Source organism: Fomitopsis serialis (assembly GCF_022376445.1).
Source record: "Fomitopsis serialis strain Sig1Antser10 chromosome Unknown B0H18scaffold_79, whole genome shotgun sequence".
Classification (NCBI taxonomy): domain Eukaryota; kingdom Fungi; phylum Basidiomycota; class Agaricomycetes; order Polyporales; family Fomitopsidaceae; genus Fomitopsis; species Fomitopsis serialis.
In genome coordinates, this window is record NW_025955039.1 from 157,740 (window position 1) to 183,812 (window position 26,073).

At 56.8% G+C, this 26,073-nt stretch overlaps 9 protein-coding genes across 9 annotated transcripts; 3 read left to right on the forward strand and 6 right to left on the reverse strand.

Moving 5' to 3' along the window:
- Window positions 1-4,647: 4,647 nt before the first annotated feature.
- On the reverse strand, window positions 4,648-5,596 carry B0H18DRAFT_882042 (kinase-like domain-containing protein; the record flags this gene model as incomplete). Its single annotated transcript, XM_048040877.1, has 2 exons — window positions 4,648-5,078; window positions 5,137-5,596. 2 exons carry the CDS (start codon window positions 5,594-5,596, stop codon window positions 4,648-4,650), a joined length of 891 nt encoding a protein of 296 aa, XP_047889495.1.
- A 777-nt stretch (window positions 5,597-6,373) lies between these two features.
- On the forward strand, window positions 6,374-8,811 carry B0H18DRAFT_1086700 (uncharacterized protein; the record flags this gene model as incomplete). The annotated part of the gene is made up of 9 exons (XM_048032076.1): window positions 6,374-6,589; window positions 7,160-7,240; window positions 7,291-7,292; window positions 7,331-7,408; window positions 7,466-7,645; window positions 7,717-7,867; window positions 7,900-8,371; window positions 8,439-8,722; window positions 8,776-8,811. 9 exons carry the CDS (start codon window positions 6,374-6,376, stop codon window positions 8,809-8,811), a joined length of 1,500 nt encoding a protein of 499 aa, XP_047889496.1.
- B0H18DRAFT_639853 (major facilitator superfamily domain-containing protein) lies at window positions 8,738-11,357 on the reverse strand. Its single transcript, XM_048038907.1, has 8 exons — window positions 11,319-11,357; window positions 10,872-11,253; window positions 10,785-10,820; window positions 10,539-10,608; window positions 9,950-10,472; window positions 9,839-9,885; window positions 9,491-9,788; window positions 8,738-9,434 (listed from the first exon to the last, which is right to left on the reverse strand). Exons 2-8 carry the CDS (start codon window positions 11,077-11,079, stop codon window positions 9,066-9,068), a joined length of 1,551 nt encoding a protein of 516 aa, XP_047889497.1. The 5' UTR covers window positions 11,080-11,253; window positions 11,319-11,357; the 3' UTR covers window positions 8,738-9,065.
- A 2,773-nt stretch (window positions 11,358-14,130) lies between these two features.
- B0H18DRAFT_639947 (uncharacterized protein) lies at window positions 14,131-15,320 on the reverse strand. The gene has a single exon (XM_048038908.1). It carries the CDS (start codon window positions 14,953-14,955, stop codon window positions 14,293-14,295), a length of 663 nt encoding a protein of 220 aa, XP_047889498.1. The 5' UTR covers window positions 14,956-15,320; the 3' UTR covers window positions 14,131-14,292.
- B0H18DRAFT_1028461 (ubiquitin-conjugating enzyme/RWD-like protein) lies at window positions 14,577-15,720 on the forward strand. The gene is made up of 3 exons (XM_048029936.1): window positions 14,577-14,933; window positions 14,995-15,393; window positions 15,539-15,720. The coding sequence occupies exons 2-3, from the start codon at window positions 15,037-15,039 to the stop codon at window positions 15,626-15,628; spliced, it is 447 nt and encodes a 148-aa protein (XP_047889499.1). The 5' UTR covers window positions 14,577-14,933; window positions 14,995-15,036; the 3' UTR covers window positions 15,629-15,720.
- Window positions 15,721-15,813: 93 nt separating this feature from the next.
- On the reverse strand, window positions 15,814-16,991 carry B0H18DRAFT_1086702 (Coproporphyrinogen oxidase; the record flags this gene model as incomplete). Its single annotated transcript, XM_048032077.1, has 4 exons — window positions 15,814-16,009; window positions 16,062-16,708; window positions 16,744-16,767; window positions 16,818-16,991. 4 exons carry the CDS (start codon window positions 16,989-16,991, stop codon window positions 15,814-15,816), a joined length of 1,041 nt encoding a protein of 346 aa, XP_047889500.1.
- Window positions 16,992-17,579: 588 nt separating this feature from the next.
- Window positions 17,580-18,570, reverse strand: B0H18DRAFT_1028469 (uncharacterized protein; the record flags this gene model as incomplete). Its single annotated transcript, XM_048029937.1, has 5 exons — window positions 18,552-18,570; window positions 18,358-18,493; window positions 18,037-18,291; window positions 17,756-17,862; window positions 17,580-17,723 (listed from the first exon to the last, which is right to left on the reverse strand). The coding sequence occupies exons 3-5, from the start codon at window positions 18,262-18,264 to the stop codon at window positions 17,582-17,584; spliced, it is 477 nt and encodes a 158-aa protein (XP_047889501.1). The 5' UTR covers window positions 18,265-18,291; window positions 18,358-18,493; window positions 18,552-18,570.
- A 1,312-nt stretch (window positions 18,571-19,882) lies between these two features.
- On the reverse strand, window positions 19,883-20,799 carry B0H18DRAFT_1122594 (ABC-type glycine betaine transport system, substrate-binding domain-containing protein; the record flags this gene model as incomplete). Its single annotated transcript, XM_048034538.1, has 3 exons — window positions 19,883-20,172; window positions 20,237-20,696; window positions 20,749-20,799. 3 exons carry the CDS (start codon window positions 20,797-20,799, stop codon window positions 19,883-19,885), a joined length of 801 nt encoding a protein of 266 aa, XP_047889502.1.
- A 3,382-nt stretch (window positions 20,800-24,181) lies between these two features.
- B0H18DRAFT_957601 (uncharacterized protein) lies at window positions 24,182-24,853 on the forward strand (the record flags this gene model as incomplete). The annotated part of the gene is made up of 3 exons (XM_048042586.1): window positions 24,182-24,218; window positions 24,278-24,363; window positions 24,425-24,853. The coding sequence occupies 3 exons, from the start codon at window positions 24,182-24,184 to the stop codon at window positions 24,851-24,853; spliced, it is 552 nt and encodes a 183-aa protein (XP_047889503.1).
- Between the last annotated feature and the right edge of the window lie 1,220 nt (window positions 24,854-26,073).

Consider the following 26,073-nt stretch of genomic DNA (forward strand, 5'->3'; position numbering starts at 1 on the left):
AGCGATAGGGCAAGCGAGCGGCGCGTTCTTTTGCCGCAGGCGTCTTCGGAGAATGCTGAGCGCGCGAGAGGCGGAGGCCGGCTTCCATGGGCGTAGAGACCGGCGCGCAGTCGGGGCCGTCTAGACGAAACTGCTTGACGATCTTGTCGATCAAGGCAGTCTGCGAGATAGCCACGGACCGGCGAGCGCGATCACGGTCAATTTGAATGCCGACGCAGAAACGCGCCTCACCCAAGTCCGCGATTTTCCAGACACGACGGAGGTCGTCCTTAAACTCCTCCTTAGCCGCAGCCGAGCTAGCTGTCAGCAAGAAGTCGTCCACATGGACGCCGGTGAGAACAGTGCCCTTCGCCGACTTGCGGTAGTAGACACAATATTCACAGGGCAAACGCGTGAAGCCGATGCTCAGCAGATGCGCGTTCATCGTGTCATTCCACGTACGACTGCCCTGCTTCGTCCCATAAATACCACGCACCAGTTCCCAAACCCAATCCTCCTTGCCCGGCTCCTCGAAGCCGTGCGGCTGCTCCATGTAGCAGTACTCGTCCTCGGGAAGGATCCCATAGAGGAACGCGGTCTTCACATCAAGCTGCTCTACTTCCCAATCGAGGGAGGCGGCAAGGTGGAGGAGAGCGCGGAAGGACTCCATGCGCATGGTAGGTGAGGAGGTCCGGTTGTAGTCCTGCCCGTAGACCTGTTGAAAACCCTTCGCGACCCATCGAGCCTTGAAGCGCACCGGGTCCCCGTTCTCATTACGCTTCAAGCGAAAAACAGGCTTACCCTTCATGACGCGACGCCCGGCCGGCACCTGAGCTCGAGGAATGAGGCGGTACACGCCCAGGTCCTTGATGGACTGCAGCTCATCGCGCAACGCGGCACGCCACTCCTCGCGAAAAGGCGACGCCTCTGCCTCGGCCAAAGTGGCCGGGTCCCCAGGATATTCAACGTTGAGTGGCAACACATCGTCCCCGGCCAACGCCGCGAGCACAGACTCGACGTCCGGCGTGGCGTCGACGGGCGGGTCACCAACAGCGAAGTCGGGAGGGGGCGCGGGAGCAGCATGCAGTAGCCCCAGAGGGGCAGCGACTGCGCGCGACACCGGAGAGGCCGGGGCAGGAATGCCCGAGGAGGAAACCCGGCGAGGCGCCGCGGAGCGTATCTGGCCCAGCGTGCGGTCCAGGCGCGAGATGAAAGGGACACCGTCCGCGGCAGCCTTCTTCTGGGTCAGCAGAGGCAGACGCGAAGATCGACGCACGGGAGCGAGAGGCGGCGGCACGGGAGCGAGAGGCGGTGGCACAGGAGCGAGAGGCGGCGGCACAGGAGCGAGAGGCGGCGGCACAGGAGGCGCCTCAGCTGGCAGAGGCGGAGCGGAAGGAAGAGAGGCCGGGGCCGCATGGGTGCCAGACAAGGAGGGAGGCGGCGGATCATCGTCGAGAACGTCGAGAGGCGCAGCAATGGGAGACACAGCCTGAGGAGACATAGAAGGCGCGACCTGCGCGACAGGCCGTGAGGCCGGGGAGGATAGTGTCGGAGACGTCTCGTGTGATTCAATGAATGCAACATGGAACGACTCCACGACCTTGTGAGTCGCGCGGTGGTACAGCCGGTAGGTCTTCGAGTGCTGCCCGTAGCCGATGAGAACACACTCGACGGAGCGTTCATAAATCTTAGGGTTATGCCGATTCTGGATGAGCACGAAGGCCCGACAACCTATCTCCCGCAAATGCGACAGGTCCGGCTTCTTCTTATGCCACATCTCATACGGTGTGACACCTGGAGGCAAAGAACGAGAGGGGGTGCGCACCGACAGGTAATTAGCGGTGACGAGAAACTCGTCCCAACGGTTCGCCGGAGCAGCAGCCGCCAAGCGCATCGCCCGGGCACGGTCCATGAGAGTGCGGTGGAAACGTTCAATACGACCATTCTGAGCGGACGTGTGAGGCGCCGTTGTGCGCCATTGAGAACCGCGGCCCTCGATCCATGCCTTGAAGTCGTTCGACAGAAGTTCCCCATTGTCAATCTGGACGACGCCCAGACGTCGCCCGTCTCGACCTCGCGAGCAAGGACCCAAGCCTTGAATCGCTCGAGGATGACCTTGGATGGCACGGGGATGGCCCAGGTGTGAGACGTGAAATCGTCGAGAATATTCATTGAATAAAGGTTCCCCAGAGCGGAACGAACATCCTGCTGCCCTTGTACATCTACGAACACAGTGCCAAGAACCCGCTTTGCTTTCTCCCCCACTCGCACCTTAGGAACTGCAGTTCTGGTCTGTTTACCAAGAATGCAATGTTCACATTTTGCAGGTGGAGATAGGACGATAGGCATACCTATAGCGGATCCGAAGCGTGCCATGTCGTGAATCGTACGATGATTGACATGTCCGAGGCGGCGGTGCCACACATCGAGCGTCGGCACACGGCCTGCATACAAGGCATGTTCGGTGGAGGGAGAGGCGCCGTCGAGAGAGTAGAGGCGCTTGGACGTTAAAGTACCGGTAGCGATGACAGCCCCGCCCGGTTTGAGAATGCGAACACCGGCACTAGAGAAGAGCACCGAGTAGCGAGCCGCAGCGCGCAGAGAGACGAGATGCTGACGAGCCGAACAGTGGCCTGAGGCACATAGAGGACATCCTCGAGAAGGATCGACGCGCCGCGACCGATGTGCAGGCGTACCTTGCCGACGCCGCAAGCGTAGATAACCGATCCACTCACCCCACGAATGCCGCGAGGAGAGATAGGGCGGAGGTCATGGAAGTCGGCCTTGCGAGGAGACAAGTGCGTAGACGCGCCAGAGTCGAACACGAAAGGCTCAGTCCCTTCAGTGGAGAGACGACGAGTCGTCGTAGGCACCGGCGCCACTGAGAAGGCGGTAGGGTCGGCAGGAGCGCGAGAGTGGGTAGACCAGTTGAGCGAAACCGACTCCTCGTCTTCAACAGAGACCAGGGACTCATACTCAAAGAGGTCCGCCGGGACAGAGACGGAGGCGAGCCATTCCGGGGACGTGTCAGTCGCAAGCCCAACGAAGTCAGTCTCGGAGGTGGTATCCGCCGAAGACGGTTCCGAGGTCGATGTGGCCGAGGGCGGGACCGTACTCAAGAGATAGGCGTGGCCGGTCTTGCCGTCAACGATGTACGCGCGACCTTGCTTGTCGCGGTCGGGAGCGTTAAAGACGGCAGGCTTACCAGGACCCTTGCCCTTCCTTTTGTTTGCGAGCACTTCCTCGCGACGACCCTCCATGCCGCCACCGGGGGCCCAGCACTCCGGAGCAGTATGCCCATTCGGGCGCGGGCACTTGGCGTTGGTGCAAGTCTTCTGCGATGAGGTCGACTTGCCCGGCTTGGAATAGGCGGCGAGAGCGGTGGCTGACGAGGACGCCTTGCTGTCGGTGAGGATTCGCTGCTCGAGGTCAAGGCGAGCGGCGATGTCGACGGAGGTGTACGGAATGCCCGAGGTGGCCGATGCCGTGAGCGACGAACCGACCTGCGATTGGAGGTGCGTGAGGTAACCGTTCATCGAGTTGAGCATGCCTATGGTCATGAAGACCTCGAGGTTCGGGATGCCTATGTGGAAGATGCGCTCGGCCAACTCTTGGAGGCGCATGGTCGTCTCCGAGAAGTGCTCCTCGGCTGTGTAGCGACAAGCGAGGAAGTCTTGGAGGAGACGAACCTGGGCATATGCGCCGGGCTGTTTCTCGTGGCGAGCACAGAGGGCGACCCATAAGGCGCGTGCGTCGATGAATCCGGCAATGAAGCGCTGCTCTTCCCTCGCGGCTTCGAGCTGAGTAAGGCGATGATAACTTGCTCGTTCCGCCGGAAGTTGGTGACAGAGCTGGGGTCGTCGTCGACAGAGGGAGCGACTTGTTCACCAGACAGATAGCCCCAAGCGAAGCAGATCTTCAGGGAGTTCTCGATGTAGGTCTTCCAATCGTACCAGTTGTCCTTCTTTCGGTCGAGGATGACGCCGCCGTTGAGCAGGGACGACGGTACGTGGAGGAGCTCGATTTTCTCCTTGGCGGTCGCTTTGAGATCCATTTTGGGCGCCGGAGATAGTTCCGTTTGAGTTCTCGGCGTCTTGGGTACCGAGACTCTGGGACTCGAGGTTGGGGTGATCGTCATTGATCAATTGGCTGGCTATATGCGGGGTATATGCGGGGAAAGCACACTTTGATGGGTGCCTCGATGTTGTTCCTGGGTCTGAATAGCCGAAAAGAAGTCTCAGGTAAGCGGGCGAGTTCAGAAACACCGCCCGGGGCTCATAACCTGTAGAGACTAGACGTTCGGTCAGACGCTCAGTCGTGGTTCAACTTCGACTGAGATTAATCTACCTAGACGTTCGGTCAGACGCTGCTAGGTAGTTAGCTACTGAACGTATTGTATAGTATGTGTGCGGGGGCTTACCTCAGTCGTGGTTCAACTTCGACTGAGGAAAGAGGGAGAGAGGCGGAAACGGACGAACCACCCCCGGCGGTATGTCACGTGCACGGTGGCGGAGATCGAGATCGCGGCGCGACCTCAACAGCCGTTCGTAGTAACGTATACAATCAAAAGTGCAATGCTGAGGGGGGCTGCAGTCAAGCATAGTCGTCATATGAAGTCCATAAAATACAAGGCGTACACTGTCAGAAATTGCGCGACACATGAACCATCTAACAACCGTTGCACATCAAGTAGTACTGCCAATACGGAAAGCCTTCGAACGGTTCCAGCCACGAGGACATGTGCTTGAACCAGCTACCTTTCCAGTCTGCCGAGAACGCAGCCTTGCAGTATTCCCAGTATGCCGGACACCAGCCTGACTGATGCCAATCAACGATGGCGAGCACGCGTGGAGGCGAGGAGTCCCCTGGACGTGAAACCATGATGTTTCTGGGATGGAGGTCACCGTGGGTAAAAAGGATGGGGACGTCGTTCGGTAAATGATCTCTGTATGGATCGGGTTCATCGGGAAGAGGGCGGCCTTGGCTTATCAGAACATGGTTGATATAATGATCGACGAATGGCTCCACGGAAGAGAACGGTCTAGGGAATTCAGATGTCTCGAAGACTATGTCACGCAGAGGATCGCGCGCGATATTACCTGAAGTGATATTCTAGTATGAGCCGATGCCCGCAAACAGAGAGGATGTGACACCCACCGATGAATACATCATTGGGATTTTGTTGCAGAGTCCGGAGTGCTGCGATCATTGGACGCAACTGCAGGCATACACTCGTTCGATCCTCTTCGGAATACGAATCCCATGCATCTTCCACAGTCACACCATCCACAAGCTCCATGTACAGATAAACATATCCTCCCTCCGTTTGCCAGCCGAAGATTTCCGGTACCGGCAGCTTGTCTTTGAGTAGCTTCCGGATGGCGAATAGACATTGACCTTCCGCTGTGGATATATGTCTGCCGTACTTGACTAGTACACCGAGCTTGGGGAACAGAACGGGACGAGGGAATCTTGTAAGCTTTTCCCATCCCGGGTGTTGACGCTCTGCCTCGGCGAGCACGTCGGTGACGCAAGGCAAGTGTGTGTGGCGCAGGAAGAAGGAGGCATCTTCCAGCACTATGGAGGGCTGGGAAGGAAGGATATTAGGAAGGAGCATAAGAGCACTTTGCGGGGCACTCATGATGGCGAAGGGAGCAGCGTAAGTTGGGGGTCACGGATGAGTCGAATCCTGTGGCGCAGCGTCCGAGTCGGTGCGCCACAGCATCGGCTGCACGTGATATTGTCAGTTGTGGGTCCACTATACATGACAGTATATTGTTGTCTCGTACCATCGTGCAATAAGGTCGCACCCACACCGCACGTGTAAGCGGTGCGGTGGTGGGTGCGACTTATTGCACGGATGGGTACGAGACAAGCCTCAATAGCACCGCCACAGTGGCGTCGCAGACGTATAGCGGTGTACACTGTCCGCGAATTAGAATTAGTGAGTACATTTGTGGGAATTACTGTACATCGAGACACCACCAGACTCAATGCACAGGAGCGTCATTCGCCACATCTTGTGCGTCACCATTGCACATTCCAGCTGCTACGAGCGCAGCGACAGCCTGCTTCACCCACCACTGACAATCGTGCATTTCGACTCGTTTCTAGTAGTTGTCCGGTTCAAAGCGTGATGAGCATGATAGTGTACAAGCTGAACTGCATTTACTCACGTCACGAGAGGCCGTGGCAGACCTCAGACTCGGTCCCGGTGCTGGTACAGTGACAATGACCTCTTCGAGGCGGTCAATGGCGTGGCGTCGCTATCGACGATCTCTTCAGTTCGTCACCCTCAGTATCCTTGATGTATTCAACAGGGACAGTGGCGAGGTCGATACGCTGAACCTGACGGTTGTCGGTGGCGAGATTGTAGTTTCTGACGAATTCAAGCATGAATCCGCCGATTACAGAGCCTGTGGCGTGGAGGCGGCTGCCGATGTTAGGGTCATCCTGGCGCGGCACGAAGATCGACCAGTGTGCGTTGAAGAGTCGACTGTTGTACACGAGCAGCTGGATGGATCGACGTGACATGTCTGAAGACACTTGCTATAAACATCGTAAATCAGCACAAGTAATGATACCAGCGGTGTTCATGCAGTTCCTACCGGTGCGTGTTTGAAGGTCGTGTTGTGATCAGTGTGGGCGTCGACAGTGGTACTTAACGCCAACTATGAGGCGGAGTCCGCAAAGGCAGGCTCCGATGTAGTTCCGATGCGGACGGACGCGAAGCCTTGAAGAGGGCTCCAAGGATCTTGAAGCTTCCACTCGCAGTTGGCCACAGACGTCCGATCACACTGGCCGGCCAGTGTCACATACGGTACCTACTTCTATGCAAATATCCCAACCTGCAAGCGACGAGACTTAGTGTATGGCTCAAGATGAAGTGCTGACTCTCTAATACCAACAACTCACCGTCTACCGCTGTAGCTACCAGTGTCGCCAGAACTACAATTGAGAGAATGGAACTAAGCGCCCGTGTTCGTGGCAGCTTGGCGAGTTTCTAATTTATTATACTGATGTAAGCCCGTAGCTTAGTGTTTACTTAGTATGCAATAACTGAGTTGGTTACGCTACTGTATGTCACCCATACTACATAACAGTTACATTTCACTGCCGCGGTACTCAGGCCGCCGCTGCAGTGCACACGAGTGCACTCTGCATCTACATCACCCTCGAGCCAACACCCCGGCATGGCGACCCAACAAAGGCAGAGACCGAGCAGGTCTTCAAGGTTCTGAAATCACAGAAGGGCAACAAGGTGCGCGAGGGTCCCAGATGGCCAGTGGTGCAGATCTCAGTGTTCTCTAGATGTGCTTTGACTGTCAAGCCCGGAACCCGACTGGGCGAGCGTGACATTTGGCATCTACATCTGCCTGGAGTGCTCGAGCGTGCATAGAAACATGGGTGTACACATCAGTTTCGTCCGGTGAGTCACCGCCGTCGGAGAGCTCGGTTCCTGATGCGATGCTCACGAATTCGCAAGGTCAACCAACCTAGATAGCTGGCAGCTGAATCAGCTACGCACCATGAAGGTTGGAGGAAACGCCTCAGCTACCGAGTTCTTCACAAGACACGGCGGGGCACTGATGCTCAACGACTCGGACACCAAGAAGAAATACTCTAGCCGCTCGCTGAGATGTACAGGGAGGAGCTTGCGAGACGCGTCAAAGATGATACTGCCAAGTGAGTTGCCATCCTCGTATGTTGCATGTCTGCGCCTGACGGTGAGCGTAGGTTCCCCGACAGGATTGTGGTAGAGGGCGCAGACGCATTGTCCGTTACGCCAGCTGCACAAGAGGGTGACGAAGACGACTTCTTCTCATCCTGGAACAAGCCTGCGACCCCCAAATCACCCGCCTTCGTCTCTCAGAAACCTGCCCCTCCTGTCTCGGTCGCGCAACCAGCACATCCGCAGAGACGCCCAACCCGCCCGTCAGCCCCCGCACAATCAGCTCGTCATCTCTTCGCTCCAATTCCTCCAACGGAACTGCGCGCCCGACCTCCAAGCTCGGCGCCGCCCGCCTCACTTCATCTACTACCTCCGTCAACAGCACCACCTCTGCAGCCGCTCCGAAGAAGAGCAAGCTTGGTGGGCTCGGTGCGAAGAAGGCCGTCGCACCCCTCGACTTCGCGGAGGCGGAGCGGAAAGCAGCAGAGGAGGCAGAGCGGATTAGGCAGCTTGGCTACGATCGCGAGAAGGAGGAAGAAGCAGAGCGTGCGGCGAAGGCAGCAGCCGCGAGCCCGCTCCCTGGCAGCGTGCGACCGCAGAGCGCGAAGCTCGTCCCATCGAGCCCCGCGCCCAACACACCAAAGGGGAACACACAGGACCTGGAGCGGCTGGGGATGGGCATGAAGCGACTCGGCTTCGGGGGCGTACCCACCCCACGACGTCAAGACCGAGCTCGGCCGTGGAGGCGGAGACGCCGACGTTCGCGCGCGAGAAGTTCGGCAAGCAGAAGGCGATCTCATCGACATGTACTTTGGCCGGAACGCGTACGACCCACAGGCCGTCAACGAGGCGCAGACGCGGTTGCAGTCCTTCCAGGGCGCGCAGTCTATCTCCTCGAACCAGTACTTTGGGCGTGAAGAGGACGATGAACCCCTGCCAGGCTCCCAAGAGGGTGTCCTTGGCGACAACTTCTCGAACTTGGAGGGAGCTGCAAGGGATGCTCTTCAAAACGTGCTCGCCAATCCAGATGTACAGAAGGTTGGGGAGGGCATCCGTGCGGGCGCTCTGAAGGTATAACCATCATGATTTATCCTATACAGTGGCTGATGTTCGTGGCAACATAGTTCGCGGACTATCTCGCCCAGATGTCCGAACGCTAGGTCTCCGAGCAACGCGGTGTCATTTCTGTGTGGAGGGGAATGGAGTCTTCTGGTGTGCGTATTACTTGCAGATACTCCTGGGGTACGTTTGTTCTGTGATGGTATTTAATGCATCGGAATCACACTATCGCTCCTAATGAAATATTGCCAGTACATGTGGACGATCCAAAGTTGACTGATGTTATAAGATACGACCTACAACCTCTATGATGAATGCTGCGTCTAGATTGTCAATGATACATCGACAATGGGTCTCAACCTCTAGAAACTCCTCCACTAGGTTCTTTCTCTTTGACCTCGTAGACGATATCTCCCTGCTTGCCCTTTGCTTCCATGTCAACGCTCGATCTGCGAACACGTGTCTCCGCGGTGTGAGCTTCCTCAGTTTCAACGGCGGTGTCGGGCTGCTCGACTACGTCTGACCCATCGACTCTGCTTTTCCGCAGCACTAGCCCGCCGGCGTAGCCAAACCAGCGATATCTAGGTACGTGTGGCCCACGCATGAAGATGATGAGGATCATGAAGCCACTCCATGCCAGAGACACCGCGGCTGACGGGCGCCAGCCGTACTCCGTGAATACCAGCGCGCCGACGGATGTGCCCATGATTTGGCCAAGGAAGAGCTGTTGATACAAGGGTCAGCACACGCAAGCGGCGTGCCAGCGGGTCGGGGGCGTACCGCAAATAGGATGATAGCGTAGATCCTTGACCTAGCCTTCGGGTCGAGCACGCCGAAGATCCACGTCGTCAATGTCATCTGGATTGTCTGCCTGAGGACGTCGACGCCGATGCACACAATGACCACGGATGCGATATTGATGCCGTCAGCCCCGACTCCGATGGCAGTGACGACCACATAGAGGAAGATGGACACTATGGCGGCAAGCCAAGGCACCAGGCGGTCGATGAGCCTTCCAACAGGAATGGACATCGTGACGCCGACCATGCCTACAAACCCGAAAAGGCCAATGATAAGCCTTTACGGCAGTCAGATATACGTTAGGCTGGAGATTGGAGATCGGCATACGTTGAATACTGATACGGAGGGCCGCCGAGCAGGAATGTCAGAGTCACCTATCGAAAACAATGCTTGTCAAGACACTCTAGCAGGTAGTACGTTGAAACAACTTGAACATACCCAGAAGTTGGCATATACTGCAGCATTCGGGATCAAAATCAGCACGGCCTGTACAATGAGTGGCTCGGTCACGGCCAACTTCGCCATGGTCCACAGGATTCTCCAATACGTGGTATCTTTATCTTTGGGAGGGTAGTCGGGGACGACGAGGTACAACCACAGGGCGACCGCGTACTGAGACGCAAATGCAATGTAGTACACAACTCTCCAGCTGACATATTCCGCTACGACGCCCGCAAGGACCCGTGCTGTCAAGACGCCGAAGAGCAGACCCGACATGACTATCGACATAGCTGAGGCCCGTCGGTGAGGTGGGGCGAGATCAGCTGCAAGTGCGACAAGGACTTGCGGCACGATCGTGAACATGCCTACGAGGAAGCTGAGGACCTCGAAGACCCGTAGGTTGTTCGTGAACGCGAGGCCGATGCTGAGTGAGGCTGCGACAAAGACTATGGCGAGTACAAGCGGGCGTCGTCGGACCAAGTCCCCTAAGGGAGATATGAGAAGAATGCCTACAGCGTATCTGGAATGCGGACATGTCAGTGCGTAGAAAGGTTTGCTCCTATAGGAGGGCGGATAGTAAGCTCACCCGACCTGTACAAGGGTTGGGACATTTGATACTTCATCGTAGGAGACGTGAAACGAGTCCGCAAGCTGGACTAATGAACGTGAGTATATGCGATCTCACATTAAGATGTAACTGGAAGCGAATAGGCTTCGGTGTTAGATTGCACATCCGTGCCTCGCAGCTCTGGTGCGAGGTTGGGAGCGCAGCGTAATGCTTGTCGCAAGCACATCGAGTTCTCCACGTTCTGAGACTGATGCGGTGACTCACTCAGTAGAGGCTGGCAATAATACAGATTCGCGATCACTGCGCATTCCCGTCAGCTTGTATGGCAAGTGAGAGATGCATGAGACGCACCAAAGGTGCTAGATATAGCAAATGTCACGTTCAATAGCAAATGACTCCCGCGAACCGGACGATTAGGATCGAAGCGCAACCGAGCCGGTATGGGGAGGAATCCAAAATCCACCACTACTGCTTCCTCGGAGTAAGTCTCAGTGCTCTCTGTTGGCGTCGCAGAGCGTTCCTGGGTAGGGCCATCGGAAGCAGCGTAGGAAACGCTCATTATGTGAGCACTGAGGGAAGCTGGAGGACATCAATGATGCGTATATATCCCTGCTTCAGCGCTCAGTATAGACGGATTTCAATCGAGGACTGGGGCAAGGTGGTTCACGGCCTGGAGACACGTAATACAATGTCGGTCACAGGCGGTGTATCTTACAACCACAATCCCCGAAGGCTGACGGAGCGGAGGCACATTAGGTCCTAGACATTTTCAACGCTCTATTTCTGAAATTCGCTCACCTTCGCCTTCGTGCGCCGCCGAGATTCTCGGAGTCTGTAGATCTGAAGCACTATGTATCTCCTTGAGGCGATCGTGTGGGCATATCTGTGAACGCCAACTGGCATATGAGCGCGCCGGAGTTGGATGTTTGAGCGAACGATGGGGCCACATCGAAGGAGTCAGGCCTCGGAGAAGTGTACTGGCAAACATTATACTGGGCGACAGACGCACCACCATCTTATTACGCACTTATTAGGAGTTTGGCCTTTACTATGCATGTGAGCTGGACCCAGAGTGTGTCCACAACAATGGTAGAGTGCCCCATAACGATGCGCTGGACAGCGCCCAGTATCACCACGTACGGCGCTCCGACGATACCAAAGGGTCAAACTACCCGGGAGAAGGCAGAGAAGCAAGCAACGGACTGGCAAATGGAGTTCGTGAGATGAAGATGATATCTATCTAACCTACCACAGCACTCACTGAGTACCCGCGCGTCCACGATGTAGATGGTCGACATCATCGCTGTCAAAACCTGGAACAGTGCACCGCCATTGGTCTATGTGATTATCGATACAACATTCCGCGGGCTACGGTCATCTCTAGAGCGTCAGCAGTCAAACGGACTACGCGACTACGACCATTAGTGGATCCTTGGAATACAACTATGGACGCGCACTCCACGGATCGCTTTTCGGGAGCGAGTCAACAGGCGACCTGCCACTTTCCTTCGAAATCGCCTGCTTCTCGTTCTGCCTGCCTCTTCTTGCCGAGGCTCTTTACGATCGGCCTGTGTCTCCTCAGCGTCTGCGCTACCAACAGCGTTGGCCGCGACAGCCGCCTCTGCATCCTCCTCGCGCAGCCTCTCCCGCTCCGACAACCTGCTCTTGCGCACCTCGATCCCGCCCTCGTACCCGAACCATGTGTACCTACGTACATGCGGTCCGCGGATGAGCAGCAGGAAGAGCATGAGGCCCGTCCATGCGAGGGAAAGCGCCGCCGCCGGACGCCATCCGTATTTCGTGAACACCTGCGTACCGACGGAGGTGCCCATGACTTGGCCAATGAACAGCTGCATCTCAGCGTCAGACGCACAAGGACACTGGAGAAACGCGCCCGGGACACACCGAAAGAAGCAACACGGCGTTCAGGCGCGAGCGCGCGGAGTCGTCGAGTCCGAAGACGGAGCTCGTGAGCGAGACCTGGACCATCTGCCGGAAGACGTCTATTCCGAAGCAGACGATGACGACTGCGGCGATGTTGATCCCGTTGGCGCCGACGCCGATCGCCTGGAAGACGAGCAGCCAGAGGATGGCGATTACGCCCGCGAACCAGGGCACCAGCCCGTCGATGACACGCCCCACCACCGGTGCCATCGCCACGCCAAACATGCCGACAAGACCAAAGAGGCCAATGACAAGCCTGCGCGGGAGACGTGAGCAAAGAAGCAGGGCACGGACAGAGGAAGATGGCTTACGTTGAGTAGTAGTATGGCGGGCCGCCGAGCAGGAAAGTGAGCGTCACCTAGTGCGTGCTGCCTAAGCATGCAGTGAAGCGCGGAATCGTGGACACTCACCCAGAAGTTCGTGAAGCACGCGCTAGATGCCAGGTTGATGAGCGCCGCCTGGATGAGCTGCGGCTCCGTCACGCTGAACTTGGCCATGCTATATAGGATGCTCCAGTACGTCGCGCCCGCGTTCTTCGCAGGATAGTCGGGATCATCAAGTAGAGCATGCCCCATACGAAGAACTGCACGCCAATCGCCATGTAGTACACGACGCGCCACGATGCGAATTGCGCGATGATACCGGCGAGCACTCGCGCAATAAGCACGCCGAGGAGGAGGCCGGCGAGTACATGGAGAGTGCGGAGGCGCGACGCTCCGGGGGCGCGAGGTCCGCGGCGAGGGGCATCATGATCTGGGGTACGACGCTGACCATGCCAATAATAAACAGATCGCTTCAAAGGCTGCTAGGTTGTTCGTGATGGCAAGGCCGATTGTGAGGGACGCAGACATGAATACCAAGACGAGGAGGAGACCCCGTCGACGGACAAGGTCTCCTAGCGTGGATATGAACACGATGCCAATGGCATATCTGTCGAGGCAGTTGTCAGTGACCTTGATGATTCGCTGAGGGAGACAGGAGGGAGGTGAAAGTATGAGGTACGTCTGGAGCCCCAGGATCTGATGTTTGGCATGCGGTTATCGGGGCCCAGGGCACATATTGGATTTGTACAAACATCTGTAGCTATACTGGCGTGTCCGCCATAGACTTTGAAAGCCGGCGAAGGTCGGAAACACCACGGTTTCGGTGAAGGTAAGCAATGAATCAGGCTTACCCTGCCTGTATTAATGTTGGGATCCTAGACACCTCGTCATATGTGACGCCGAAAGACTTCGAGTACTCGATCAACAGTGGCTGGCATAGTACAAATTCGCGACGACTGCGCAGTGACAATCAGTTCCGTCGAAGATGAGAAACACTGATACGATGGAGCTTACTGAATGTACTCGCGATTCCAAACGTCGCATTCAGCAGCAGACCAAAATGGGCGGACGTTTTGGGTCGTACGTAGTCGTCTGGGAATGGGAAGAAGACCCAAGTCCCTCGTTATGGGAATGAATGTGCCTTCTGCCTTCGGTGCTGCGTCCCCTACGGCGAGAGTCTCTCGCTGGTGCGCGACGACTGGCGTCCTTGGATCGCTTTTCCTCGGCCATGTCGTTCGTCCAAGACGTGCTCTGGGAGTCGGATAAACAGCAGGGAACATGGGAGTCATCTTTATAGTTCCGTTCCTCCGAGTCGGCAGGCCGTGTGGGTATGACAAATCGTACTAAGCTATAGATTTGTAAGCTGTTGCTTACACTTCTAAACGAACACGCATTATCCTGGGTTTATCTTTGTAACAAGAGTATTTAAACAGTATCTGAGCGCCATTCTACGCTGTGTTCCCGCCAGACATCGCAACGCTACACCAGCGTTGCGACTGCTATGTTCATCCAGGTTCATCCCCTCTCCGGGTGTCCTCAGGCTCTCCGGGTGTCCTACCTCGGTGTACGGTCGGCTGGAAGATGGTCGTCTCCGTGGCTGACCGAGAGGTACGAAGGAAGACCGTGACATGCGCACCGGACTGGGTATCATATGTAACCCTCAAGTCCGGCCATGCCGCGAGCCGCCCGCACAGGACACCGCGGGCTGCCCAATCTTTTTGAACTTCGAAAATTCTGAGAGCAGTGGAGGCGAGGAACATTTTCGGAGCACACGCAGTGAACGCCATAGCCGGCCGGCCCGGGTAGTCGCGTCTCCTTGGGCGCTTGTGGTCTTCCGGTGTACCATACTCTTGCCATCCTCGGTGCTCAAACGTCCCACCAGTGCTCGCATACCGCCATTGCACCACCCCGGCCTGCAGATCCAACATGGACGCCAGGCTTCGTCGCGTGAACAAGGAGATCGCGGGTGCGTACCAAACGAGGCCCTCGGTAGCCCCATGATGCACCTCATACATTCCAGCCAGACTGCAAGAACGACAAGTCCTCGAACATCGAGATCGATCTCGTCGACAACTCGCCGTTCCACCTAATAGGCTCGTTCGATGGCCCTGAGGACACCCCATACGAGGGCGGCCACTTCCAGGTCGTACGTCCCTCCCGTCCCGCATCCTCACCTGCAACCCAGTAACCAGCGCCCCCTTGTACAGGACATCGTCATCCCCGATTCATACCCGTTCCAGCCGGTCAAGATGAAGTTCATTACGAAAATCTACCACCCGAACGTCTCCTCCGCGTCGGGCGCGATCTGCCTTGACATCCTCAAGGACGCCTGGAGCCCCGTGCTCACGCTCAAATCCACGCTCATCTCCCTCCAGTCGCTCCTCTGCTCGCCCGAGCCGCGCGACCCCCAGGACGCCGAGGTCGCGAAGCACTTCATGACCAGCAAGAGCAGCTTCGAGGAGACGGCGCGGTATTGGACGGAGATCTACGCGGGCGGCCCGGGCAAGGGCAAGGCGGCGGGGCCTAGGGACGAGGTGGCGATGGCGGGCTTAGACCCGGCGCATGTGCAGCAGTTTCAATCGCTGGGGTTCGAGAAGGGAAAAGTGGTGCGTCTGCATTCCTCATGCAATGGAAGTGCAGGGCCTGCTCGAAAGCATGAGCCGGGCCCCCATCTGCGCCTAGTTGGCGCACTGTTGCTATTCTGTGTCTAGAAAAGCGAGGCCATTGGTTGCTGATTGCCTCTGAACGTAGATCGATGTGTTGCGACGAATGAATTACCGCGGGGCGAACGTTGCAAATATCAACGACGACAGGGTGGTTGAGGAGCTCCTGAAGCCATAGCATACTGTACCACTGCACAAAGCCATCTGTATAACATTGCCCCGACTATCCTGGTCTTTCACATATACCTTGCAAGTAAGCGCTGCAGATCAACGCATTCACGGTGGCCACGCCTCATGGTGAGCTGAGATCGGCTATTGGTATATTTTTTACAATATATCACTACACTTCGTTGGTCGGAAATCCTACTGGACCCACGCTTTTGGTGTCTTCAGCACCTCCAACACCTCGCCCTCCCGCGTCCCAGGCTCGCCCATGTCGGTCATGTATTCCCACCGCGCTTCCTCCGGTAAACTCATGAGCACGCTCTCAATGCGCGCTCCCGGTGTCAACAGACCGAAGCGTGTGCCGCGATCATACACGAGGTTGAACTCGACGTAACTACACAAATCATCAGCACGAGTGTCTCGGACAAGCCAGTGGGTAAACGTACCGGCCGCGTCGGAGGAGCTGCCACCGTCGCTCCTCCGCGGTGTACGGCGTGCTCGAGCGCAGCTTCAGGATAGGGATGTAGCTCGGGACGAACGCGTTCCCCAGATTCTTCACCATCTTCAGGATTGCCTCTGGGCTCCTCGGCCTGCCCTCGTCCGCCGGCGCGCCGCCCACCTCGCCGAACGCGCTGAACGTCTTGTGGTCCTCGTCGCAGAGGTCGTCGAAGAAGATGCCGCCGATCCCGCGCGACTCGCCGCGGTGCGGGAGGTAGAAGTATTCGTCGCACCACTTCTTGAACACGGGGTAGAGCGCGGCGCCGTGCGGTGCGGCCGCGTCGCGGAGAGTCGCGTGGAAGTGCACCGCGTCCGCAGGGTAGAGGTACGACGGCGTGAGGTCGGACCCGCCGCCGAACCACCACGCGAGGGGTTTGCCCTGCGGCGCCTGTGTGCTCGCGGGCTCAGAGGGGGCCTCTGACGGCTCTGCCTGCTCGATCTTGTCCGCGATCTCGAAGTAGCGGTAGTTCGCGTGCACGGTGGGCGCGTGCGGGTTGCGGGGGTGGATGACGAGGCTGATGCCCGCGGCGAAGAAGGGCAGCGCGCCCTTCCCGTCGACGTCGAGGTCCTTCAGGCTGCCGTGGTCCGCGCGCATCTGTTCACCGCCGCGGGCGGGAGCGACCCGTGCACGATCGAGATGTTCACGCCCGCCTTCTCGAGGCCGTCTCCGTGTTGGACGGCTGCTGCGCCGCGGCGGGCGGGACGGCGAACACGCACGACACGCCCCGCCCGCCCTGGGGGCGCACCCAGGCGTCGCGCTTGAACTTAGGAGCCGAAGGGTCGAGCGACTCGAGAGCGAGCACGATCTCATCCTGGAGAGCCGAGATGTAGTCCTCGACTTGCTGGCGCATCGGTTTCTCGGACTGGGGGGTAGCCATTGTTTCCGACGGTGTCAAGGGCCTGACTGTTATTGACGAGGAGCGAGATGGTCTCGGCGGCTAGGTGATCGCGGCAGGAAAGGTTGGAGATGGAACTGGCTGGGACTGGGCCGCTGCAGCCAAAGCGTCTAGATGGGCTCCATACATCCGCACCATGCGATGAGAAAGAATCGTACGACGCACTAGCACGACTGTCCAGAGGTCGGAGGGACTCTCAAATCAGTGAGATTGTGACGAGCTAGACGAGGAGGACGAGAAAGACGGGGCTTGAGGACGATGGAGAGGAGCCGGAGGAAGCTAGTCCGAAAGTAGTATCGCTCAACGAGCGTCTACCATTCACATACTTCCAGTCAATAGACTCGCCGTGATACATTGTAGCTATACGACCCTCAAGCCCTTTTGAAGCGTGGGTGGCGCACAGACAGTTTCCTCGCAGCGTATGGTCGGTTTGACGGAGGGAAGGACTAAGTAACTGGGTGCGATCATGCCAACCCGATGACCCCGACGTTCAATCTAATATACTGTTACTAGAATACACCGACGACTCGGAGACATCAACGGGATCAATACAAGAACATGCGGTGGTGAAGTCAATCTACTGAAATATCGTGCAGTGCCGCCGCTAATAAATGTGCGGAAGAGCCATCGTTGGACAACACACTGGTCTCTTCCATCTCACTCGACATCTTCTCAATATACTCCCCTGCGCCCGAAAGATGTGCCACACGAGCACTGCTGCATGGACCCGCAGATAATCCGGAGACGGCAGTGGAAGACTCCGGGATCCGGGGTCGTAAAGTGACGTTCGTTGGTATATACGCTGCCGATACATCGGGAGTGTAGATTTGGGCGTGTATGTGTTTGGCGTGTCCTAGTCGAAATACTGTTTTGACCCGATGCCGAATGTACAGAAGCACACTCACGCTGCTCTCAAGCCATAATCTAAGGCTATCAAACCAGGCGCGTTCATAGCCACCGAGTGTCATAAGTTTCTAGCGGTGGAGGCCGGGGCCATTGAGTTGATCAAAGACGACGTGTCACAGACCGCGCCATGGCACCCAATACCGTAGCGGCATAGTTGTGCTGTGAACGGGCAGTGTGCGAATTCGTGCCAGATTGATTGAGAGACCACACCTTTGCAGGGCTTGATGGATATTGGTGGAATCTGGAGAATGTGGGCGGCCACAGTCTCGCCGATATCGTTGGGTGCGTTCGCTGCAAGGATATGAGGCATAGATTCGACGGAGCTTGCGTCGTACACGCCGGTGAGCATGCAACGATACTCGTCCCGTATGAGAGCCTATAAATGCCAGCACAAATAAGAAAGCAATGACATCAGTTGGCCATGACTCGGAGCACGACGCACCTTCCGCTTTGCTAACGTATGATTTTCTGGTACCTCTTCAAGCAGATGATTCAGATTTTTGGATTTTTGGGAAGTGGCAGTGGCCTTGGAGAAGAGTCACCCGATGGTTTCCGAGTGCGACATTTGGCGGCTCGGACTGTAGTAGAGAAAGTACCCTCAGGCTGCCATCTACAACATTAAGGGGCCTTACTCACAGCAACGGAGGAAATGATTGATATAGAGCATCGCCAGCTATTCAAACTGAACGTCGTCGTCGCATGAGTTGATCTTAAGTGCCAGGAAGTCGCGTCCTGCATCGCTGGGAGCTTCAAGCATGGAGTAGCCCAGAATCCTCGCGCGTACGAGCGTGGTGGCGTCGCTGGAGGTTTCGCCGACCTCTTCAAACCGGAGGCATTTGGTGTACGCATCTCGCCACTGCTGGCGTGCGTAGGTTGTCGATGGTAGGGATTGGGGCATTGAATGTTAGGAATGAATATTAAATTCACGAAGTCCATTTTTAGAGAGGAGCGACGCCACATCTGCGCCACAAATTGGCCACAGACAACTCAAGTTACTAAATTAGTACATTCGCGTACGCGTACAGCACGTGACAACGGATCCGGACAGTGAGGAGAACTATCACTATCAGCAACACTAGGGGAGCTCAGACTGAACGGGCAAGGGTACGGGTACGGGCAAGGGCACGTCACGGGACGGTCCGGCCGCACGGCGACTGTAGGGTTAGCCACAATTACCGTAGATGCTGCCACCGTTAACCCTAGCCTAGTTCTTCCAGCTTCTACGCCACTGCTCTTTGTTACAGACAGTATTTGGATAGTATAATCAGTATGGCTCTCAAGGCTAACGCGCACCAAAGAGAAAAATCAATTTGATGACAATCGACATGGCTCGTAAATATTGTACGCACGATGCACCTACTATAGCCTACTACAGCTGAACTCGAGTGCGGGAAAGTGCCAGCGCCTGCCGAAAGCGGAATATACTAATCGGGTAACATAATATTTCCGAAAGCAGAACTACGTACTTAGGTATATGTTTTCAAAGTATTAGAGGATGGCGGCGTCGCATTTGCGATGACGATCCAGCTGCCTCCTATCATGCTACCGAAACGGATGTACGTGCTCTATATACCTTGTCGGGACCAAACTATTGTACAATTACTGCTGCACAAACCCTAACGTTACGTGGCAGCCCCTACTGCTAACCCTACGGTTGCCGCGCGGCCGGACCGTCCCCGTGACCTACCCTTGCCCGTACCCGCACCCTTGCCCGTTCAGTCTGAGCTCCCCTACTATGAGTACAACTAATCTGTACATGCGCGACCAGACGATGGCTCTCTGAACCCCTCCATGGCGCCAGAGCTTCTCAAAAGCGTGTTTCGGTGGAGCGACCTATGCAGTTCGACTCTGGAAGACCCCTGGTGCATATCCACAGCTGGTCACCGTGTCCGAGTCTCCAGCCGGCAGGTTCACTAGTATGTACTGTACGCTGGGAAGGCTATCATCCAGGACATGTGCCGCTCTCTTCATATCCTGCATCCTGACTCATCCATCCACCTCGCCGCAGCATCATCTGGGCTGAGTCCCTCAACGGCGTGGAGGTAGTCCATCCGCGCAACGCCGGCATTGCCTATCCTGAGCCCGCGCAGGGCCGCATTCGTATCAGGAGACAGGTTTGCAGCGAGTGAGCTGGAGATGATGATGCGCGCTGCGTCAGGTGTCCGTGCGCGCAGGAGGTCGTCTGGATCTTCTAGCGCGCGGATGTTGAACCGAGAATGTAGGTATTGCGGATGCCAGAGCGGGACGATTACCCATTCTGCGCCGAAACCAGAGGTCAGTCGACGGCTCGCAGCATGGCCGGACTAGTGACTAACACGCACCTCGTCTAGCATATGCCTCTTCGAACGCTGCACAGCACGTCGGTATGTCGCCCTCGACGAAGCGCAGGTCGAGCCCATACCGCGCGATAATCTCCTTCGAGAACCGCGAGATTCCGGCACCAGCGTTGATTCCCTGCACTGTGCGCACGAACCGCGTCACCACTTCTGGCTTCGCGAGGTCCGTGATGGAGCGCACGACCTCAATGGGGACGTAGTCGGGCACGCCCCAGATGCAATATGGGTCGTACACCGGTGCGGAGCTCTCTGCCTCGCCGAGGACGAGTATATCGTCTTTGAAGGGTTCGAGGTAGGCTCTGTGCGAGCCTGGCAGCCAGCCGACGAGGAGCTGCGTGCGGCCCGAACTGAGGTCTTGAAAGGCGCGTTCGTGCGGCGCGGAGACGACCTCAAGTATGGTGATGTCGTATCTGGCGAGCACGACGCGGATGACGGCTGCCACTACCTGCAAGACAAAACAACATCAGCCAGTCCATCTGAAGGGAAAGAGGGCGAACCTGGTGGAAGGTCAGGTCAATGACGCCCTGGGTGACGGTGACAGGGTTCATATTGGGATTGGCTTTGAGAGGGTAGTGAGTCTCCAGCTGCACCGGTGAGTGTGCAATTTATGACCTGAGCCTTCCACGGACTCGGAGATTGCACGCAAAGGGAGATTGCCAGTGTTCACTTCAACATCCATGCGACATGACATCAGGAAACCTACCCCACCCGAATTTGTGGAAATCTGCACAAATTCGCACGAATCTCCTGGAGACCCCATTTACTTGACCCCCCGGATTCCCTCGCTCGAATTTGCGTGAATTCACATCCAATGGCTGTGAATTGCAAGGAAATACTAGTTCAGCCATACAATTTGAGTACTTCAATTCACATTGTTTTGCATGTATTTACACGCATAGCCACTACATCCACCCTACTCTACTCATACCTACAGCTAGGCATTTGCCCAGAGCACTCACTGTTGCTGTGCCCACCCCCTCATCCGCTCACCTGGTTGCTTGCTTGCCCATCTGTCTGCTCGTCTGCCCGCCCGCCTGTCCATTCATCCGTCCACATGCCCGCTCGGGCGCGTGTTCGTTGGCCGTGTCTGCGTGCTGGGCATTTGCCCAGCGCGCTCGCGGTCACCGCGCGCATGGTGGTCGACCACGCCCTGTGTGCTCACCCTCTTGCCCTCTCGCCCGCCCGCTCGCGCACCCACCCGTCTTCCTGCTCACCTAGGAGATCGAGAAGGGTGTATCGACTCATGTCGAGCATGCCCCAACCGAACCCCAAGAGGTCTCGTCGTCCAGGTCGTTCAGCGCGCGCATCCGGCTCTCGTGCACCTCGACGAGCTTCTGCCTGCTCTCGAGCGCCCTGCGCCCGAGCACGACGTCGTCCCACATGCCCTGCGTCTCACGCAGGTCTTCTTCGTCTGCGACCCGCCTGGGCTTCTTCAGATTGTACCACGCCACATCCTTGAACGAGGTGTGGAACTCCCGCTCGGGCCCCATCCGGAGGCTGAAGTTCTTGAGGTCGCCGTAGTAGCGCCCTCTCCAGAACTTTGGGTCTGTGGGGTCGTAGTTCACGTCATCCTCGACGTAGTGTATGTACCCGTCGTCCTCATCGTCCTTGACCTCGTCGTCCGTGTGACCGAACTCGAAGACATGCTCGTCGTCGAGCGACGCTGACTCGTCCGACCCATGCTCTGACGGGTCGTCAGAGAAGACCTTCTCGGTGTCGCTCAACTCGTCCTCGGTGTCATCACGTACACCTTGCGCTCGGTCCTGCTGGGCGGTGGCGAGGTACTCCCGCCGTCTGTCCGTCGGCTGTGCCTGCACGCAGGGCATTGGCCCTGAGTGCTCGCGGTCGTCGCACTGCACGTTGCTGTGTTCTGTGTCTACGTTAGTGTTAGTGGACTCGTTCGCGTGTGTCTTCACTCACCGGTGGACTGAGCCCATTCAGCTGTCTCATGGAAGGTCATGGTACAGCCGACGCGCAGTCTCGTGGAACAGGATGGGATGGGCCGACGCCGGCCGACCGCGACTGTCTCACGGAAGGCAATCGGGTCGGCCGAGGGCAAGGCGGGCAAAGCGGGCAAGGCGGCGCGTGGGACTATTGGCTCTCAAGACGGATTGGTTCACTACCCAACGCAGCTCGATACAAAAATGGACCATACGTTAGTAGAAATGAATCAAATTAGTGACTGCCAAACATTCTTGTCCAGCCGACGATTGTGTCTCCCCCATGACGATGCACTACCCGACTGTGGGCTGGAGATGGTTTGCGGCCGACCACCGTCTTAGTTCACCCGACCATTCCGTCTCACCCATACCAATACGCCCACCGACCGTCGGCTGGTGAAATGAGTCCAGCAGATGCCCGTCTTAGAGCACTCGACCGTTTAGTCTCACCCATACCAATCCATCCACCGACCGTCGGCCAGTGAGTGTGTCCGGCCGATGCCTGTCTTAGTCCAGCCGACCATTCCGTCTCATCCATACTAATCCATCCACCGACCGTCGGCCAGAGATGGTATGCAGCCGATTCCCGTCTTAGCCCAGCCGACCATTCCGTCTCACCCATACTAATCCATCCACCGACCGTCGGCCAGAGATGGTATGCAGCCGATTCCCGTCTTAGCCCAGCCGACCATTCCGTCTCATCCATACTAATCCATCCACCGACCGTCGGCCAGAGATGGTATGCAGCCGATTCCCGTCTTAGCCCAGCCGACCATTCCGTCTCATCCATACTAATCCATCCACCGACCGTCGGCCAGAGATGGTATGCAGCCGATTCCCGTCTTAGCCCAGCCGACCGTCTTGTCTCATCCATACCAATCCATCCACCGACCGTCGGCCAGTGAGTGTGTCCGGCCGATGCCTGTCTTAGTCCAGCCGACCATTCCGTCTCACCCATACTAATCCATCCACCGACCGTCGGCCAGAGATGGTATGCGGCCGATGCCCGTCTTGGTCCAGCCGACCGTCTTGTCTCATCCATGACGAACCACTGTCCGACCGTCGGCTGGAGTAAGTCCTCAGCCGACCACATTGTGATGCAAGCCGACCGTTGTCTCATCCATGGCAAACAAGCAACCGACCACAGGCTAGAACATGGTTTGCAGCCGACCACTAAGGTTGGACCCAACCGACCCAGTCGGCTGAGCTACGACAGTCTGTTGGCGCACCAATGGCTGTGCCAAGAATCTGGACCATAGATTGAATCGATGCAATAATTGTGTGTAACTGCCGTGAAACGCCGCTGCCAGTAATGCCGCCGCGTACCTCGACATCTACTACTGCTGAAGAATGGAACCCAGGATACACACAGCAAAACGACTCCGCTGGCGGAGGCAGCAAATATAGGTGATGGGATGTGTACCGTTGACTAAGATTTTGAACTTCTCAAACGTAGGCCGTAGACTGGATCCCTCATAAGCCCATCCAATAACCGTCTTGACCGAACCGTCTTGAACGAACCGTCTTGACCGAACCGTCTTGATTGAACCGTCTTGAGTCAAATGACCTGGGCCAACCGTCTTGATAAGCCCGCGTTGACCCCGCCGTCTTGACACAGCCGATAACCGTCTTGAAACGGCCCAGTACAGTGTCAGATCAAACACTGGCATTATAGGTTTACATGAGGACTCATGTTAGGTTTGACATCTTTTTTCCCGCTCAGTACTCGCTCTTCCCCAATCTGGCATGAGCTCAACTCCGAACTTAAGCCTACTGTCACGTGGCTCCGAAGTCACGATACACTCATCATCCTGATATGGTGATCGCATTCCGATCACAACAGACAGCCTCCTGTCAAGTGATACAAGATCATCTGGCTCTGGGCAGTTGTAGCCGGCCATCTCAAGCGTGCGATCAATACAAGCCATAACAAAAAGATGTAGGGCTGCCTTGACTGACATTGCAAGTCGACCTCGCCCCTCCGCCAGCGATGTCGAATACACCACTACCCTCGCAGGCTGAGACAGGTTCGCTACTTACGATTATCCGCTAATTGAACAACGAGCTTACACGCATTGGCTGCAAGGACGGTCGGAAAGCAGCGAGCTTCATCCGATGCGAGAGGAACGGTCGGAATCCCCTGACGGCCTGCTCAGAGCGGCGTACATTGGCGTAAGTCCTACCGCTTTGACTCAGATTGCCAGGAGGAGTGACTGCTGCTCTCTCTGCCCAGGCCGCCCAATCCCCTCCATTATCACCTTCGAGCTCTGAAGACGTAGCAGCGGCAAACGATCCCTCGCTGTTACCCACATCAAGCGAAACCCAGACAGCCCGGGACAAGGACGACGAATCGAGTAGCGACGCCTCCCCGTTTGGATGGTTTCAGGAGCAGCTGCGAGTTCTGCAGGAGGTGCACGACGACGAAATGGACAACCGGCGTGAAGAGCTTGAGCAAGCATTCGACCGTATTGACTTCCTGGAGGATCAGTGGGAAAGGGCTCGTGATGAGGCAGGGCGAGCAATACTGGAGATCGACGTCCTACGCGGTGCCAACACCGAGCTGCGCGCCGCCCTGTCGGAGGCGAACGAGAGGGTAGTCCTTTTGAGCGCGCTTGTTAATGAGCTTCGGGAGAATCTGCAGCCGCCCAGCAGAGACCAGTAGCACCGTCTTGGATAGTCCTCACTATCGTCGCATTCCTATGCACGCTCACCGCTTTGAAGTGCCCCACGCGCAAGCTAAAAATTCGCCCACGACAACGTTGAATACATGTCTGGCTGAGAGGACTGATGGCCGATTGCAACTGTGGAGCTATCAACGGAAAGGGAAGTTAGGCGAACCATCCGGTCCTGGAAAACTAGCCTACGCCCATGCCCACCTGCACGTGTACATCCGATAAGCCCTCTCCCATGCCGTACAGAATCGAATCAGCTGGGCTTGACCGACGACCTCCATTCTCAGTAGGCACCATGAGAACACCGACAGGCAAACGGGCCATAAAGATTCCCCTGAGGAACACCTTAGATCCAAAGGTCGTTGTTCGCGTTGCAATGGCGGTCAAGAAGGTGACCAAGCGCGGAACAACATATTCGATGAAAGAGATTAAACGACACAGCTCGGGAGCACCAAACGTTTTAACAACAGGAAGGCCTAGCAGAGCACCCCGAGAGCGTCCTGCAGACATGACCCAGGACGTTGACCTAGGAGTGAACATTCAGCTCGGACCAGAGCACGTGAAGGGCAAGGGCCGTTCGGGGAAGGTGAGCTGCATCAAAGAGGGGGTGACTGCAGAGACTGACGGGTGCCCACAGTCACAAGCGGATTTCTTGAACGACTGGCTGCCACATCGCTCAATATTCTTGAAATATCTAATCAATGCTGAGGCTCCTACGGATGAGAGACAATGCAGGGACTGCAAGACGGTGTCTGCCCAATGGAGATGCACAGACTGCAACGGCAGGCCGTCCCTATGCACGGGTTGCTGCTTGGAACGTCACGCAAATGACTTTCTTCACCGAATCGAAGAATGGATTGCCTCGCCAACTGTAAGACGATGTCCCCAAAGGTGTGAGGATGGTCTGACAAGCATCAATAGAGAGGAGGAAACGCAACTCACAGGCATCAAGCCTCGGCTGATGAGAGTGACATAATGCAAACGGACGATGACGGCGGTCTGCCACAGCCTCATCCCAGCCAAAGCCAAGACGGGAGTCAAGGCGGTAGAAGCCAACGCGGTGGGAGCCAACGCGGTGGGAGCCAACGCGGTGGTCCCGCCGGTCCGAGTCAAGACGGAGGTCATATCGGTACAAGCCAAGACGGCGGCACGCCGGCTGGACTTCAAGACGATAAAGGTCAGAGATGCCGTTGCGAATTGTGTCCGACAC

Excerpts from the sequence above, each read along its gene's own strand:
- B0H18DRAFT_639853 (XM_048038907.1), bottom strand. The coding sequence starts at position 11,079 with ATGAGCGTTTCCTACGCTGCTTCCGATGGCCCTACCCAGGAACGCTCT. Across the intron at positions 9,886-9,949 it reads CAGTATATGCCAACTTCTGG|GTGACTCTGACATTCCTGCT; the intron begins GTATGTTCAAGT and ends TGTTTTCGATAG. Across the intron at positions 9,789-9,838 it reads CCTCCGTATCAGTATTCAAC|GCTTATCATTGGCCTTTTCG; the intron begins GTATGCCGATCT and ends ACTGCCGTAAAG.
- B0H18DRAFT_639947 (XM_048038908.1), bottom strand. The coding sequence starts at position 14,955 with ATGCGGGACGGGAGGGACGTACGACCTGGAAGTGGCCGCCCTCGTATG.
- B0H18DRAFT_1028461 (XM_048029936.1), top strand. The coding sequence starts at position 15,037 with ATGAAGTTCATTACGAAAATCTACCACCCGAACGTCTCCTCCGCGTCG. Across the intron at positions 15,394-15,538 it reads GGTTCGAGAAGGGAAAAGTG|ATCGATGTGTTGCGACGAAT; the intron begins GTGCGTCTGCAT and ends CTCTGAACGTAG.